At 39.4% G+C, this 17,973-nt stretch overlaps 1 protein-coding gene across 6 annotated transcripts in view; it reads left to right on the forward strand.

Annotated features, from left to right (window-relative positions):
* SGIP1 (SH3GL interacting endocytic adaptor 1) overlaps positions 1 to 17,973 on the forward strand; it is a 232,138-nt gene that overhangs the window by 125,149 nt on the left and 89,016 nt on the right. The window contains exons 9-10 of one of the 6 annotated variants that reach the window (XM_088835365.1): positions 11,632 to 11,643; positions 16,650 to 16,661. The exons of the other annotated variants lie outside the window; for them this stretch is intronic. Coding sequence (XP_088691491.1) covers positions 11,632 to 11,643; positions 16,650 to 16,661 — 24 coding nt within the window. The remainder of the gene's footprint in view (positions 1 to 11,631; positions 11,644 to 16,649; positions 16,662 to 17,973) is intronic. 6 annotated transcript variants of the gene reach the window in all.

Genomic DNA, 17,973 nt, shown 5'->3' on the forward strand with positions numbered 1-17,973 from the left:
AACAAAGTTTTCATTCTGGCTCTGTACTCATTATCCGTATGATCCTGAGTAAGTTATTTAAACATTTAAACCCAGTCAAGGCTTAATCACATGAATCACAGCCTTGTCTAACTCAATGAAACTATGAGCCATGCCATGTTGTGCCTCCCAAGATGGACGGGTTGTGAAGATAAATGAATTATTATATGTGAAGCATTTGATATACAGTCAGACCACATTTTCAGATGTACCAACCAGCAACATAATTGCCATTGTAAGTTCTCTAAATGGTCTCTGACCTTGAGACCATTGAGATTTATGAATAGTCACCATGAAACAAACTGAATAATTCTGATTAATAATAGTTATCATTTACTGAGCAACTCCTTTGGGCCTTACATAAATTTACTTACAAAATACTAACTACTTTACAGGCACTACTTCCTTAATTCTTAAAAGGATCCTATGAAGGTAGATAGTATTATTAAAATGATTTTACTATTGATTAAGCCTTATGCTTAGTCACTTAGTATGTCCGACTCTTTGCAACCCCATGGACTATAGCCCGCCAGGCTCCTCTACCCATGGGGATTCTCCAGGCAAGAATACTAGAGTGGGTAGCCATGCCCTCCTCCATGGGATCAAACCTACAGTCCATGGGGTCACAAAGAGTTGGACATGACTGAGCAACCGAACTGAAATGAACTGATCCTCACAACAACCTGTGAGATGGGTACTGTTTTTACCTCCATTCTACAGATGAGAAAACTGAGGCATAGAAGAATTAATTAACTCACCCAAAATGTCACAGCTACTAAGTGAAGCTGCTGAGATTTAAACTGAGAGATCTGTTTTCTAATTCAGAACATTTACCTGCTACAGTATTTTTAAAATGAGATTTCAGTAATTGATGGCAGTTATAAAGCTAACATTGTAAAAACAGTTTACAATTCCATATTTTTGTTTTCTACATCATTTAAGAGATCGATACACTTTTTAAAGTAATTAACCTAAAGTGAAAGTCACTCAGTCGTGTCCAACTCTACAATGCTATGGTCTATACAGCCCATGGAATTCTCCAGGCCAGAATACTGGAGCAGGTAGCCTTTCTCTACTCCAGGGGATTTTTCCATCCCAGGAATTGAACCCAGGTCTCCCACATTGCACGCTGATTCTTTACCAGCTGAGCCACAAGGGAAGCCCAAGAATACTGGAATGGGTATAGCCTATCCCTTCTCCAGCGGATCTTCCCAATCCAGGAATCGAACATTGCAGGCGGATTCTTCACCAACTGAGTTATCAGGGAAGCCCAATTAACCTAAAAGCTAGTATTATTTGCCTTTGGTTTGCAACTCAACATTTTTATTTTTACCTTATTTAAGAGATAAATGCATTACAAGAAACAATTATTAGTTTTTGGTTTTGGACATACAGCATATTACAAAAAAGAACTCTTACCCACTATATGATACTACTTTTGATGAAAGCTAGCAAGGAAATCCTGGAGAAGGCAATGGCAAGCCACTCCAGTACTATTGCCTAGAAAATCCCATGGACGGAGGACCCTGGTAGGCTGCAGTCCATGGGGTCGCTGAGGGTCGGACACGACTGAGCGACTTCACTTTCACTTTTCACTTTCACACATTGGAGAAGGAAATGGCAACCCACTCCAGTGTCCAGGAGAATTCCAGGGATGGGGGAGCCTGGTGGGCTTCCGTCTATGGGGTCACACAGAGTCGGACACGACTGAAATGATTTAGCAGCAGCAGCAGCAGCAGCAAGGAAATCCAACCAGTCCGCTCTAAAGGAGATCAGTCCTGGGTGTTCATTGGAAGGACTGATGCTAAAGCTGAAACTCCAATACTTCGGCCACCTCATGTGAAGAGCTGACTCACTGGAAAAGACTCTGATACTGGGAGGGATTGGGGGCAGGAGGAGAAGGTGACGACAGAGAATGAGATGGCTGGATGGCATCACCAACTCGATGGACATGAGTTTGAGTGAACTCCAGGAGTTGGTGATGGACAGGAAGGTCTGGCGTGCTGTGATTTATGGGGTCGCAAAGAGTCGGACACGATTGAGTGACTAAACTGACTGACTGACAGACTGATTGGTTCTCTTTACAGAGAAAAAATGAAAAATGCATTAAATCATCTAAAACATTTTACAAATAATTTATGAGTACTCACAAACTCTTTGAAGGCTATCACTTTAATGGTATCTAAAGAGCCCATGTCAGTCTACATAAACACACTCCCTAAGTTCCATGTGACAAGAGAGAAAAGCCAAGTTTATGGGTCAGTCAGGCTTAATGGCTGCTGTGTCACCTTTATTTTAAATATTAAGGAATGACACCTTGTTTTTATATGACATATATTTCAGTTCCCCTAATCAATCAATCAGCAAGGAATTTTTTATGTCAATGATTCACTATAATAATGGTTTTTGTTTTACAAAAGCTGTCATGATCAGAAAGATGTATTGGGCAAGCTATGCTGTTAAGCAGGCAAGGAAGTGGTGATCCCCCTGTTTCACAGAAGAAATCAACTCTGAGATATCAAGAGGCAGCTGAAAGGGCTAGGACTTGAACTCCAACAACCTCCTCCTTTCTGCCAAGTAAAACACACAGTATATATTCTCATCTACATTGAATTAGGGCCTGTGATTCAGTCCTCTTTAAATCCTTCTCAGCTTTGATATTCTGCTGTGTATTCTAGCCCAATAATCTCTATGGAAATTGCTGTTTTAGGAGCAGGTTAAGGATATAGCAAGGGGACCAAGAAAGAAAGCACTTCCTTGAAGCATGTGGGTTAAAGAGGAAGAACATGGGCTTTTGAGTTAGTATCTTATTATCTGTGTGTCCATGGGAAAGCTCCTTAACTCAGCATCACAGATCCTAAATCTGTAAAATAGGAAAAATAATACATACTTTCTCAGGACTGATGTAAAGATGACCTGAGATAATGTTGCAAAATTCCCCCTTTGATGCCTGTCACTTGGGAAGGGGCTCTGTAAGTATCAGTTCCCTTTTCAGCTCCATTTCTCTTTTCCTTAAGTTCAGAGACTTGTGGGAGGCAGGAAGAAAATAAAAATAGCGAGGGAGGACTTGAGCAAAGGCAAGGAAAAGAGGGCTGATAGAAATGCTGAGAGTGGGAGCTGACCTAGCCTGGCATGTGTGCTAGCAGTTCCTCCCTTTCCCCTGCAAAATTCAGTGAAATAAGGAATTAAAGACTTTGACATGGAGTTGTGAAGGGACAGTCCATTTAATCTTGTTCCAGGAGATTTGCCATCCAAAACGGAGTTATTTCATCAAAAACTCTGGGGAGGGGGAGATAACTAGTTTGCAGTTGAAGACACTGTGGTGCTGTTTGCCTATTCCAGGTGTTCCACCCACCCTCCCACCCTCAAATTAGCCTGCCAGATAGCAAAATCCCTGAATTCACTGCTGCTTGGTAACACCACCCCCTTTCCTGTCCTCACTTTGGCAGAAGGTTCAGCACCCCATTGAGTTCAGTAAAAACAGAGAGTCATCAGTTGGGGGAGGAGAGCTCCAGTCTCCTACACACTGGCATTTGCTCCTGGTGGAAACTCTGCACGGTGCCAGGGCAGGGTACAGATAGCAAGCATGCTGATATAATTGCTCATTGCAGACCTCCAGGGCAGCAAGTTGGAAGGGAGAAACTCAGCTTGTGTTCAACTCTTTAAGGAGAGCTTCACAGGGCAGGCATGATTTGGGTTGGATTTAGACCAGGGATGTCAAGTATGGAGTGTATAACCTGCCACTTCCCTTCCAAAGCCTCAGCAGATCTTGAGACTAGGTCACACATCCCAGAGGTAGTCTGAGAAGCCCCCTCTAGACAGAATTGCAAGCAGCTTGACCAAAATCATCTGGATTTGACATGAGACGTGTCTCTTTTTTCCCAAGCCTTATAGAGAAGGATAGATGGGGAATTGGGTAGGATCTTCTTTTATCAATATAGTCTTCTCTTTCCTGAATTATAATAAGTTATTGGCTATCTGCAGAAGAATTCTTTTCATATCTGAAGTGTGTTTGATCTTTCTTTCATTACTAATTATTTTTTCTTAGAGAATTCTCTGTTTCCATTTCCTGACATTTAAAATTAGAATATCATTTTTCCAAACCCTTCCTACCCCATGATGTTCAGAAGAAATCCCTAAGCTCTTGTATGTTTTGATCTCCTTGAAAATGAGCAGAATATTAATTCAATCTGGATTGCCCTTGTCATTATTTCTCCAAGTAATGGTGGTTGTACCCTTTGAGTACCTGGTATTTTGCTTCCCTTTGTGAGGTGTAAGAGTTAGAATTTCCTTGCATAACTGTAGATTCTTTCATTATTTTCTACAGTTTCAGACAACTTTATCTGATTGGGGGTTCCAGAAACATGAACACTAGGTTTGGAGACCTTAAGCCTCAGCTTCTGTTATCAACTTAAAATCTAATTGAATGAAACAATAGACTCAATATTGACTCACATAAAAACATTAGGGTGTCCTCAACCAAAGGCAGCAAATTTTTGAATTATATACTTTTAGTTACTGTTAAGGTTTCCCAAGTGGCACTAGTAGTAAAGAATCCACCTGCTAATGCAGGAGACACAGCAGATGCAGGTCTGACCCCTGGGTTGGCAAGATCCTCTGGAGGAGGGCATGGAAACCCACTCCACTATTCTTGCCTGGAGAATTCCACGGACAGAGGAATTCTGGCAGGCTACAGTCCATGGGGTCACAGAAGAGTCGGACATGACTGAACATGCACCCAATTACAATGATGATTATAATTTAAAAGGCTATTTTTCTATCTGTAAGGTCTTCTGCCTCAGTTGTGTTAGTCCTAATGGTATAGATTTTAATTTATAACCATTTTTATTAGCTATGGTGTATTAGGGATAGAATAGACTCAAGAAGCAATTGTTTTGGAAAATAAGTTTATGATAGAAACATAACTTGTGAATAGTTCAGTAAGTGTTGGGTTTATGATGACTAACCCTGCACCCAGAAGTTTGCTTACTCTTACCTTGAAGGAGTCCTTCCTCTGGAGTCTATGACATTGAATGGCATGTCAATACAGGTACTTAGACAATACTTGCTGGTTGATTGGACAAAATGATGCTCTTCACTGTTGGAAACATATGGAACTTGGTGTTTCATTGTGGTATAATGCAACTTATATCCCTTGCATTATTTTATAAAGAGAGCAAATTTTTCATCTTTCCCCTTCAATTAAAGCCAAGTTTTTCTCAATTGTTGGATGGATAATCAATATAAACAACTGTTTCTTCTCTGACAGGAGTCATTTGTAGGCTATTTTCTAAAGTTTATTAATGTGTTGCTTTCTGTGGAGGCTAGTTTTTTGTCATAATTCTCTTCCCCTAATCCCATATATCCTAATGAGATATCTGTTTTCTTATCTGAAGTCTCAGAATTCAGTCACTTGTGATCCTTGAAGGAAAGATAGATACTTTATTATCTCTCTTATACTATTATATTTATTTTTATACTAAATAGTTTCTACATATGTATGAATAATAGTATAAAATTAAGTATAGCAGAATAAGAAAGAAGTATCTATTCCTTTTTTCTAAGGAGGATATTTTTAGTGCCAGAAATAATCTACAGCAATGAATATACTTTTTAATTGTTTTAGAAAAAAATCTTAGAGTATGAATCACCCATATTAATTATATCAGAAAATGTTTCCTCAGAGACTGGGAAAAATTTCATTTCTTAACAGAATAAAGGTGAGATTTCCTTCTGTCTATTGCCTAAAGGACAGCCACTAACTGTTCATGGACCTTAGGAAATATTGTTTCAAATCGGCCACCAGCACAGCAGTTGTGCAGAGCCACGGATGCCAATCTGAGCTACTCATCCTGAAGTGTCCAACACAGAGGGAAGGCAAGATGGGCGAACCGCATTCTGTTTTGCCTAGTTGAAATTCTCTTTCTACCTCCTAGCCCATGTGAAGCCCATCTTTATTTTATTTTTAGCATGGTACATGAGGAATCAAAATAAGCTTCCAAAGAGTAATGAAAAACAACAACATATGTCACATCCTGGCATTTTCTGGTCTTTTTTCATCAGCGGAGCAATCAAAAGTGACTAATGTCCCTGCTGAGAACTCCTGCATTGGAGCAGAGTGAAGCCAGTCTTCTCGGGGCCTCTAAGACCTTCATGGTGGCAACACCCATGACCCCAGACTAACATCTGCCAGTCTTCCTTCTCACCCCACTCCTCCCTGGCTCCCTCGAGGTGTCCCCTTCCCCGAAATACTGGCACTGCCACCCCCTTTCAACTTGTCCAAGGCACCTTCTCAATGAGGCCTCTCCTGACCACCTTATTTAAAAATCACAAATCTATTTCCAGGGCAGGAACAGAGACTCAGATGTAGAAAACAGGCATGTAGACACAGAAAGGGAAGGGAGGATGGGACGAACAGGGAGGTCAGGACTGACACGCATACACTACCGCATGTGAAATAGATAGCTGGTGGGAAGCTGCTACAGAGCACAGGGAGCTCAGCTCGGTGCTCTATGATGACCTGGAAGGGTGGGATTTAAGAGGGAGGGGATATATGTATACATGTAACTGATACACTTTATTATAAAGCAGAAACACAACATTGTAAGGCAATTATACTCCAATTTTTAAAAATTTAAAAAATAATAAAAATCAGAACTCTATACCCTGCCATTCCCAAATCCTTCTATTTACTCTACTTTTTAAAATTACATTTGTCATCTTCTAAAATCCTGAATATTTTGCTCACTTGTTACATTTGTTCTTTATTATCTTTCCTCTCCCCCAAAAGTTAGTGGAAGCTTTTTGTCTCTTGTTCCTATTGTTTTGTTCACCAAGAATAGTGTCTGGTCTTTGTTAGATAACCAACAGATAACTGTTAATGGCTTATTAATAATAAATAAATAATCTTTTTGCTCCTTGTCAATACCTGGCTATTCGTACATAACTGATAGGAAGTGGTTATATCTATAAAAAAATCTCATTAGCTATAATATAAAGATTCAAAAGACAGCTATCCTATTTTTAAGGTTAAACAATTGTAGACTCTTTAAGAAACATCTAAATTAGATCTAGTTTTTTGTGTCTTGATCCCACTGTATGAAACTTGATACCAAAAATTCTCACAGCAGCTCAGTTCCTTGTTAAGAGGACAGGGGTGTATTTGGAACACAAAATTTCCATAAAAGGATCATTAAAACTGTGGTGTATATTTTCTCTATTCACCGCTGTTAGATTTGGTCTGGGTCTTAAACGGAATTCAGTTTTTAAATCCTGCAGATTTCTAGCTCTTCATGTAGAAATGAAGGCTTCAACAAGCCCTATCTTGAAAGATTGCTTGCATAACAAAGTGATTTAGTATAATGCACCCAGAAAGAGGCTCTCCATCCACAGAGGGCAGGGGTCTGTGTGTTCCTTGGAAAGCTTCCTTGATCACAAGGATGGCCACAGGAACAACTCTGCACTTAGAGACAATGGTTATATTTTAGGTGTATTTATGGTTCAATCCAAACATTTGCTTACTGTGTTTCTGTGAACACGAGTACCTGGAGGTATGCATCTCTCTTTCATTTCTTTTATTATCTTTTCCATAATGAGAAACCATTCTGATGATAGTTCCACAATAAACTGTGGAAAATTCTGAAAGAGATGGGCATACCAGACCACCTGACCTGCCTCTTGAGAAACCTTTATGCAGGTCAGGAAGCAGCAGTTAGAACTGGACATGGAACAACAGACTGGTTCCAAATAGGAAAAGGAGCACATCAAGGTTGTATATTGTCACCCTGCTTATTTAACTTATATGCAGAGTACATCATGAGGAACGCTGGGCTGGAAGAAGCACAAGCTGGAATCAAGATTTCCAGGAGAAATATCAATAACCTCAGATATGCAGATGACACCACCCTTATGGCAGAAAGTGAAGAAGAACTAAAGAGCCTCTTGATGAAAGTGAAAGAGGAGAGTGAAAAAGTTGGCTTGAAGCTCAACATTCAGAAAACTAAGATCATGGCATCCGGTCCCATCACTTCATGGCAGATAGATAGGGAAACAGTGGAAACAGTGTCAGAATTTATTTTTCTGGGCTCCAAAATCACTGCAGATGGCGATTGCAGCAATGAAATTAAAAGACGCTTACTCCTTGGAAGGAAAGTTATGACCAATCTAGACAGCATATTAAAAAGCAGAGACATTATTTTGTCAACAAAGGTCCATCTAGTCAAGGCTATGATTTTTCCCGTGGTCATGTATGGATGTGAGAGTTGGACTATAAAGAAAGCTGAGCACCAAAGACTGGATGCTTTTGAACTGTGGTGTTGGAGAAGACTCTTGAGAGTCCCTTATACTGCAAGGAGATCCAACAAGTCCATCCTGAAGGAAATCAGTCCTGAATATTCTTTGAAAGGTCTGATGCTGAAGCTGAAACGCCAATACTTTGGCTACCTGATGCAAAGAACTGACTCATTTGAAAAGACCCTGATGCTGGGAAAGATTGAAGGCAGGGGAGAAGGGGCTGACAGAAGATGAGATGGTTGGATGGCATCACTGACTCAATGGACATGAGTTTGAATAAACTCCGGGAGCTAGTGATGGACAGGGAGGGAGGCCTGACGTGCTTCAGTCCATGGGGTTGCAAGGAGTCAGACACGACTGAGTGACTGAATTGAACTGAACTGAATAACTGAATGGAGATGTCAAAGTAATACAGAATAAAACAAGAATTGCAAAAAATATACTAGCCATGTGTACCTGTTTTCTCTGAGACTAATAGATGACAGGGAACTATTTACTCTGATTGGGAACCTTAGGAAAGGCCTCATGGAGGAAGTGCTATTGGCCTTCAATAATAAGTAAGATGGTATGTGAAGGACAGGGCTTCCCTGGTGGCTCAGAGGTAAAGAATCCACCTGCCAATGCAGGAGATGCAGATTCAATCCCTGGGTCAGGAAGATTCCCCTGGAGTAGGAAATGGCAACCCACTCCAGTATCCTAGCTTGGGAAATCCCATGGACAGAGGAGCCTGGCAGGCTACTGTCCATGGGGTCACAAAGAGTTGGAAATGACTTAGTGACTAAACAACAAAAACAATTTGAAGGAAAGGAAGACAGCATCAAAGCTGAAGAAGCAGCCTGAGCAGAAGTCAGGGAAGTATGAATGTTCTACATGTTCAGGAGATGTCAAGGAGTGACTGCAGCTAAGTGTAGGTTTTATACAGACAGCAGAGGAAGATGAGGGAGTGAAGGTGAGCTGGAGCCCATCATGAAGGCATTAAATGACAGAATGGAGTTTGCTCTCTATTTTCTACACAGTAGTGACGTTTTTGCAAGGCAGAGTAACACATTCGCTTCACTGTTTTTAGAAAATAATTCTAGGGATGATGCAAAGGATGGATTTAGGAAATGAAACATGGAAGAAGACATGAAGCCTTTAGAAGTTGTGGAAGGGGATTTTTCTGGCTGTCCAGTGGTTAAGACTTCCAATGCAGGGTATGTGGGTTCAACCCCTGGTCAGGGAACTAAGGTCCCATATGCTGCATGATGTGGCAAAAAAATAAATTGTAGAAGAAAGAAAAGAGCATTCCCAGGGGCCAGGGACCACTCACCAGGGAAATAATTTGTCATTTCCCATGGGGAGTGGTAACAAATGAAGGATGGGATGAAAGAACTGATGGTTTTAGAGAGAGTATCTTGAGAGAAGTTAATAGGTACCAGATTCTCTGACAAGATTGGAATTTGAGGAAAATCTCATGTTTTAGATTCATGATAGGCTGCAATGCATTCATGGAATTTTCCAGCTCCTTTCAATATTACCAAGGGTAATTTTCTATTTTCAAAGTCTATTTAATAAAACTAAGCCTCTGAGAAAGCTGTATGCAGGTCAGGAAACAACAGTTAGAACTGGACATGGAAAAACAGACTGGTTCCAAAGAGAGAAAGGAGTACATCAAGGCTGCATATTGTCACCCTGCTTATTTAACTTATATGCAGAGTACATCATGAGAAACTCTGGGCTGGATTAAGCACAAGCTGGAATCAAGATTGCTGGGAGAAATATCAATAACCTCAGACACGCAGATGACACCACCCTTATGGCAGAAAGTGAAGAAGAACTAAAGAGCCTCTTGATGAAAGTGAAAGAGGAGAGTGGAAAAGTTGGCTTAAAGCTCAACATTCAGAAAACTAAGATCATGGCATCTAGTCCCATCCCTTCATGGCAGATAGATGGGGAAACAGTGGAAACAGTAGCAGACTTGATTTTTTGGGGCTCCAAAATCACTGCAGATAGTGACTGGCACTGAAATTAAAAGACGCTTGCTCCTTGGAAGAAAAGTTATGACCAACCTAGACAGCATATTAAAAAGCAGAGACATTAGTTTGCTGACAGAGGTCCATCTAGTCAAAGCTATGGTTTTTCCAGGAGTCATATATGTATATGAGAGTTGGACTATAAAGAAAGCTGAGCACCGAAGAATTGACGCTTTTGAACTGTGGTGTTGGAGAAGACTCTTGAAAGTTCCATGGGCTGCAAGGAAATCCAGCCATTACATCCTAAAGGAAATCAGTACTGAATATTCACTGGAAGGACTGATACTGAAGCTGAAACTCCAATAATATGGCCACCTGATGTGAAGAGCTGACTCGTTTGAAAAGACCCTGATGCTGGGGAAGATTGAAGGCAGGAGGAGAAAAGGAGGACAGAGGATGAGATGGTTGGATGGCATCAATGACTTGATGGACATGAGTTTGAGTAAGCTCCGGGAGTTAGTGATGGACAGGGAAGCCTGGTGTACTGCAGTCCCTGGGGTCGCAAAGAGTCAGACATGACTGAGCTTCTGAACTGAAGCCATTCAAAAAGAGAGCTTAGAATGTGCTCAAATGGAAACCACACCCATGTCCTCTATCACTTGATCTTGGAGAGGAGGCAAAACTACATCAACCCATCTTAGGTTTTCAGCTGTGACTCTTTAGCAAAAAGCCAGATCAACAAAAGAAAAACAAACATAAGTTTATTAACATGTCTATTAATATATACCTGGCAGACCCTCAGGAAAAATGAGTATCTCAGAGGCGGTTTCAGAATTCAGGGCTGCTGCTGCTGCTGCTAAGTCACTTCAGTCGTGTCCGAATTCAGGGCTAAATACCATCTTAATAGGGACAAGGAAGGAGGCATCTGAGGAGGGAGTAAATGATTTTTAGGGAACATGAATGGGCCTTTGGAAGCATAGATGGGAAGTGGCAAAGTTTGTCTGGATATGGCGATGACATCTCATCTCCTCTCCCTTGTTGATTATGCTTTTATGACAATTAGGCTCTTTCTGGAAGATTTATCTTTAGGCAGATTAGGCTTGTTCAGAGAAAGTTTCTCCCCGCATTTGCTGTTTCAAGTGCCTATAGCTCAAAAGAGTATGGCCAAGTGGCATGTTTTGGGGGTGGTCTAAAGCCAGCAGCCTGGGAATGATCATATTGATGCCTACAGAAAGTCTTTATAAGAGCCATGCCTTGGAGAGCTGTTTTAAAGTAAGGTTATTCTGAGCCTTGAGTTGCATCTTCTTGAATATACATTTCACCTCTTTCATTTTCTGTTTATTTTTTCTTTCCATGCTTACGCTTTTAGAGGAAAAGTCCGGTAAGAAACAACAAATTCTTTCTATATCTTGGCCAAACATTGTTTATTCTGTTCATTTTCATCTCTGTATATCTAATGACTGACTGTATTTAACACCTAAACGAGATTCTGAATTTTAAAAACAAATAGGACGTGGCCTAATTATGCCCCATGAGGAAAAGAGGAAGCTGGTTGCTAAGTGATTTTCCAAGCCTGGTATTAAGAGCCAAAGGGTAATTTTGTAAAGATTCACCTCTACCCCAATCACACAGGCATATGATAAAATATTTCAGTGTTAAGTTCCACTTATTGCAGCTTCTATTTGGGTTCATCAAGCTACGTATATTTTTTTGTTACTTTTGTGGTAATGTACAACATGATAGCATCCTGAGTGAATGCTTGTGAATCTGGCCTAGGAGAAGCAAATTATCTTTTTCTCTTCTTTTTTTTTTTAAATTAATCAGAAAAATTATCCCCTTCTGGAGTTGTCAGAGACGGAGAAAGATCTTTATAAATTGCAAATCACCTCTTACATGGTCCTTTTTATCACTGGGGTGATTTTCAGTGGCAGCACAAATCTGATAAAATGTATCTCCTATTTTTTTTATAAGAGCAACAATGAAACTGACCTACTAAAAAAAAAAAAATTCATTGTTCTGAGCTCCTCTGCCTAGTTTATTGGGAACATGATCCCAGGATGCTGATACAGGTGACCTCTCCAGTGGAAAATATGAAAATATTGTATTTTCATGTTAACACAAACTGAGAAGTGGTTGGTTGTCTATTGACCTCACCTAAGTGGATGCTGCAATAATTGCTAGACCTCCCATCCTGCCCACTGACCCAAGCCTGGCAGTCTCTATACCACGTGCAGGAAATGCACTGAAGCAATTTCATGTGATTGGAGTAAGGAAGAGCAGAAGACAAAGGAAGAACAAAAGATGGAATCAAAATATTACAGTTTATCAAAATATGGACTCCAGGACTTGGTTTCCAAGCATAAAATTAGTACGTATCATAATTAATTATTAATGAATGGAATGGCCCACTTCTGAGTAACTGAGAGTCAACTCTGTGTCACATGCTTTGTGACACACATGTTGTTGGTGTGCTTCAATAACCTTTTTTATATTTTGCCCATTTCATTTATTCTCTTTGACTCTGAATCTTTCTCTGAATTATCCAAACTTGGCCACTTCAAACAGTAACAAGACTAAATAGCCTGAAGTTTATCCATGGTGCTTTAAACACTTCCTATTCGTCATTGGTTTTCCTCCTGTTTTTCTTACAGCAATTTCAGCTGTAAGTACTCCATTTCGTTGCTAGCTGTGCCTTTAGGGCCGAGTTTTCCTCTTGCTCCCCTGCCTCATTTTTCTTTGGTAACGCCCGAGTTGTTGATATTCAACCCAGTGAACTTTTAGTGATGCCTCGGCTAGTAACAGGCTCTTTGCTTCTCTTCCCATATGGAGTTTCAGAAGATAATTTTCTTCCAAGTCTTACTGGATCTGATAGGCATTCACTGTCATCTGACTTGTAAGAGGTATAGGAACAAATTTAAATATAGACAAACACAGCAAATGGCAGGGGTGTGGTCTTCCAATAGGTGCTTGCCAGATAGATTACCCTAAAGCATTTAAAAGCAAATAAGAATATTGGTTAGTGTCATAATAATAAGCGAAATGATCATTTATGCTAATTCTTTCCTAGAAAATTCACTACCATGAATCACTGAGTTTACTATGACTAGACTGCATAAAAATAATATTTGTTTAGTGCTTTGTGGCTTTTCACGCATTTTCTGGTGTTTCCCTATAGCGCTGAATTTTAGCAAATGAGGATGTTGTAAAGCTTCAAAACCTGAGGCTGGTTATTTCGTGATTTTTGACAAGCTGGACAGATTGTGTTTGGTGACTTCTTTTTATAAATATCTCAAAACACTTATGCATATTGGCAAAGACTTAAGTTATCCTAGTTAGCTGAATTTAAATTAATCCTTTTGTGCAAAAAATAAACAAAACAAGGCTGGTGTAGGATAAGGATACTGTGAGGACATATACCGAAGTATTTTCTTTTAGAAGGTGTATTCAAATGGCAGAGTATATAAATTTTAAAAATGCAAAATATTCTAAGCAAAGATCTTCATTCTAGTGACCAAATCATAAATTAGTAGTGTATACCCATTTTGAAAATAGCCTAAAAATACAAAGTAAATCTGATCTCTAACTTTCAAGTTAAAAGTAGAGGGGAAAATAAAATGTTTTTCAGTACCTTCTCCAGAATGCATCAGAAGATCGAGAAAAGTTGAGGAACTGAACAATTAATGTTTAACTAGGAACACAGGAAATTTTTTCAGAAAACAAATAGACCAACTGCAATGTCCCTGTTTGAGTAATCAGGTGAAATAATAATAATGATATATAAAAAATTAGTTGAGAGCTTATTATGTGTGATATAAATATCTGCAATCAGAGACAAATTGGCCACCTGCAGATTCTGAACAACTGAAAAGATGTTTTGTTTGGTCATGCAAACAATCTGAGTGCCATTTTAAAACCAGAATCAATAGGCCTCTTCTCTGACAACTCTGAAGATTCGGCAGGATTAGGCCCATAATTTGTGTTCAAGTGGCCACTTCACAAAAGTTCTGGCCACTTCACAAAAACTCCATGAAACTCTCATGCCCTGATCCCTAGCTTTCCTGCTCCTTGCCCTGCATGTTTTTGAGTTTGCAGTTTAATACAGAGAGTGTTCAGCTTCCAGAATATATCAAGATCAGATGCTGAATGTTTCTTTCTACCCTTGAAGCAAATTCTATATATTGGTAGAACAAAGATATAATGCTAAAGGCCTCAGAATTCTTGGGAAATGACAGGAAAAAGAGTAAAACTATTGACAGGAAAGACCCTCCCCTCCTTGTTGAGAATGATTTTGCTGTTCAGCAAAACCTACAACCACTTTATGCTTCTTAAAGGTGATAATTAGTGTAGAAAAAGCCTTTCAATTTGGCTTATGGAATCCCTTTCCTTTTGAAGGTTTCAGATAGCTTTTAATTATGGACCTTAAGGCTTTTGGGTCTGAGCTTTTCACAGTTTTTAGCTGGATCTTCTGGATTCTTGTGACTAAGCTTGTGACTACATGAATTTCAACAGCTATTCCTTGAGGTTCCTTTTTTCGTGTTACCTTTACTAGAAAACGTACAAACAGGAACTATTGATTAAACTATATAGGTTTTTAACTGATAGAACTTAATTTGGGTGAATGAATATAATTGAAGTTATTTTGACAAATGTCCTCTATAATCTTAGTAAAGATTGTTGAATTTAAGTTTCTGCCTCTGCATGGTTGCAATATACATTTTATTTTGCATTATTTCTCATAATCATCTTGGGGGAAATTGAATCAATTTTAATCCCCTCTTTGCTGTGTTTTATGATGCTTTTAACAGTGAATTGTTTGCCATGAAATTAAAGCTAAAATCATAAATGCCCACAAAGTTCTTTAGAGAAGAACTTTAGCCTGGTCGGTAAAGAATTATAAACTCTAAATCTTTATATAAAAGAGAGATTGAATTTCTCTCAAAAGACAGTAACAGTTTGTCAGTAAGAGAATTTAAACCCAGAAATACATATTCATGTGTCCTTTTTTCTAATTTTATTTAAATTGCATCTTGCATGTATTTTTAAGAAAGGTGGGATCAATATGGAACAGAATTGGAAAACTATGGCACATAATAACATCTAAAATATTACAAGTAAAATCAACTAGAGTAAGTATTTCTAAAATCCGAGCTTACTTACCAGTTCCTGGCTCCTCGTCTTTGGAGTCCTCCAACAACATCAGGCTTGGTGTCCTAGAAAGAACATGAGTTTAGCAGACCTGAGCTCTTAAGTCTGTTTCTGGTTGTATCCATTTCCTAGCTCCGGACCTCAAAGCCTCACTTTGCTCTCTATATCACAGAGGCAGTTGAACTGGAGATCAGTGGAAGCCCCCAGGTATAAATGACTATAGGCTTTTATTTCTTGTCTATGTTTTAGAGAGTAGAATCATCTTTTTCATTAAGCAGCCTTCCAGATACTTCTGAGTTTGTGCTGCCTGCCCAGATTTTGAAATATGGCCAGAACTGGGTTCCAGGCAACCTCTCGTGAACTCGTGGGCTAAGCCATATTCCTGAAAGTGAAAACTGAGAAACAGCTGCTTCTCCACTTGCATCACAGTCACTCTTGTTACTAAAGACAAATCCTAAAGAGGTTGAGCAGCCAGAGGTTATTGGGGTAAATTGATAGCAGCCACGATCAAGGTTTGAAGAGTGAAAGAAAGAAGTTGTATGTCAGCATCTTGTTTTTTTCCAGGCATCTGGCCCACCAGTGTTTTACTGCTGCTGGATAGTTTTTATCATTCCCACCTACACGTCTCAGGAGCCTCTTATCTGCCCCATCACATTCTGTTCATTGGTAAAGGCTGCTTAAGTTACTAGGCCAAGAACACAGACTTTTAGAAAAGTTCTTATCAGCACTCATTTCCCAGAACACTAAAGAGAAAAACCAGGCAAAGAAGAGGTATCTCTTACCCTGCTCTCTGATTTTTGGAGACTTTGATTAAAGCCTGAATTATGCGGGAAATCCATCACATCTATGATGTGTGCTAACACTCTATTGTGTGGGAAAACAGTTTTCTCTGTACTACCATCTCTAAAACTCCCCTCCTCAAACACTATGAAGGAAAACTCCTTATGACAAGACATTTAAAGCTATCAGTAAAATTTTCTTGTATGTTTCTGCTTTGTCTGTACATACACGTAACTGAAACGGGTACATATCCATTAGCAAAACTATATCATACAGTGGATATATTGCCTTTGAAGTTCTCCAAAACCTCCTTATGGTTTACTCCCTGCCTTCCTTTGGCCTGATTAATTGGAGTGAGTGTTAAGTTAGTTGTTTATGAAGTCTTCTATTACCCAAGCCTGTTGACTGATCCATCATTCTCTGACTAGGTGTCTGTTCTCTCTTCCTTTTTGCTGATCACAGAGGCGCAGCCCGGTAAGAACCCTCAACATTTTTACCTTAAACATGTATAGAGATAACTGTTGCCTAGGCAAGGTGGCCAGGTTGTCTTATTAAATTTATGATAACTCAGTGCAAATGAGGCAGACAAATTAGGTTTAGTGGCTGTAAGTCTCTGGTCTTATATGTGGCAAGAGCATGTTTTAGGATCATCAGAACATGTTTCCATAACAAACTAAAATAATACAATAGGTATCCCAACTCCCAGTGCTAAATGTGAAAAATGTGGTGTGTCTGTGTGTGTGGTGTGCATGTGTGCAAGCCCTGGAGATTATCCAGAAATCAGCATAGACATTTATAGCAAGGTGATAACAGGATAAGAGAACTGTAAAGAAAACAAGGAAAGAATTTGTAAGCCACGTTGTTTTCAGACCTAAATTTAATATAAGTCCCTGGACCATAACTCATATTTGTCAGTATACTGATATACAATCATACATAATCATTATCTTGAGAGGAAGAAACGTGCTTTCAAGTCAATCTTTCTAGGTTATCACATATATATATATTTCATCACTGGAGGCAAACCGGTATTAGTTTGCACTCTCCAGAGTAAACCTTAGTCATTTTCCTCAGGTTGAAAGTGTGATAAATTTGAAGCAACAAGAAGAGTCTTTGCTATGTTTGAAACAGCCTCCACCTGCCCGGTCAGTCCCTTGAGAGAGGTAATGGAGCTAAAATAATGCTCTCAGAAATTAGGCCCATGCCAGTTTGATCAATCAGTTACTCCTGGAGGCAAATATTCTGTGCCAGCTGACAAGCTGTGGTTCTCTGATTAACCCACAGAGTTGATGATCAAAAATACCACCTGCAGGGACTATATGGCTGATTCCAGTCCAGCAGTTGGGTAATGTCTCAGATTATGACAAGTTACTCCCTTTTTTAATAAAAGAAAAAGAGTGAATAAACTAATTCAAAATGCAGGAAGTCTATTCACAGTCTACTTATAATGACAGTCCTTTAGAGGAGGAAAATATGGTCACTTAGGGAGGAGAAGGTTTTAGAATCAATAGGCGTTTTTCCTGAGAGTGGTTTGTGTGGTCAGTATCACCTTAACCTTGCTCTGGATTTGTCCTGCATCAACATCAAGGCCATCAGAGATCTGTATGCCAATTCCAGGGACAATGGGACTTTCTTTTCTGTTGATGAAAGCTTACTGCTGATGGTTCGAACATCTGTTCCTTTCGAAATTGATGTGATTTTATTCTTTCTAATTTCTAAATAACAGGGTGCTTGCATATTTCTGCCATGTCTTGCTTCCTCTTGAATAGTGATTGTTCATTCATGA

Source organism: Moschus berezovskii, chromosome 4 (genome assembly GCF_049115385.1).
Source record: "Moschus berezovskii isolate FMDL1 chromosome 4, NW_MosBer_1.0, whole genome shotgun sequence".
Classification (NCBI taxonomy): domain Eukaryota; kingdom Metazoa; phylum Chordata; class Mammalia; order Artiodactyla; family Moschidae; genus Moschus; species Moschus berezovskii.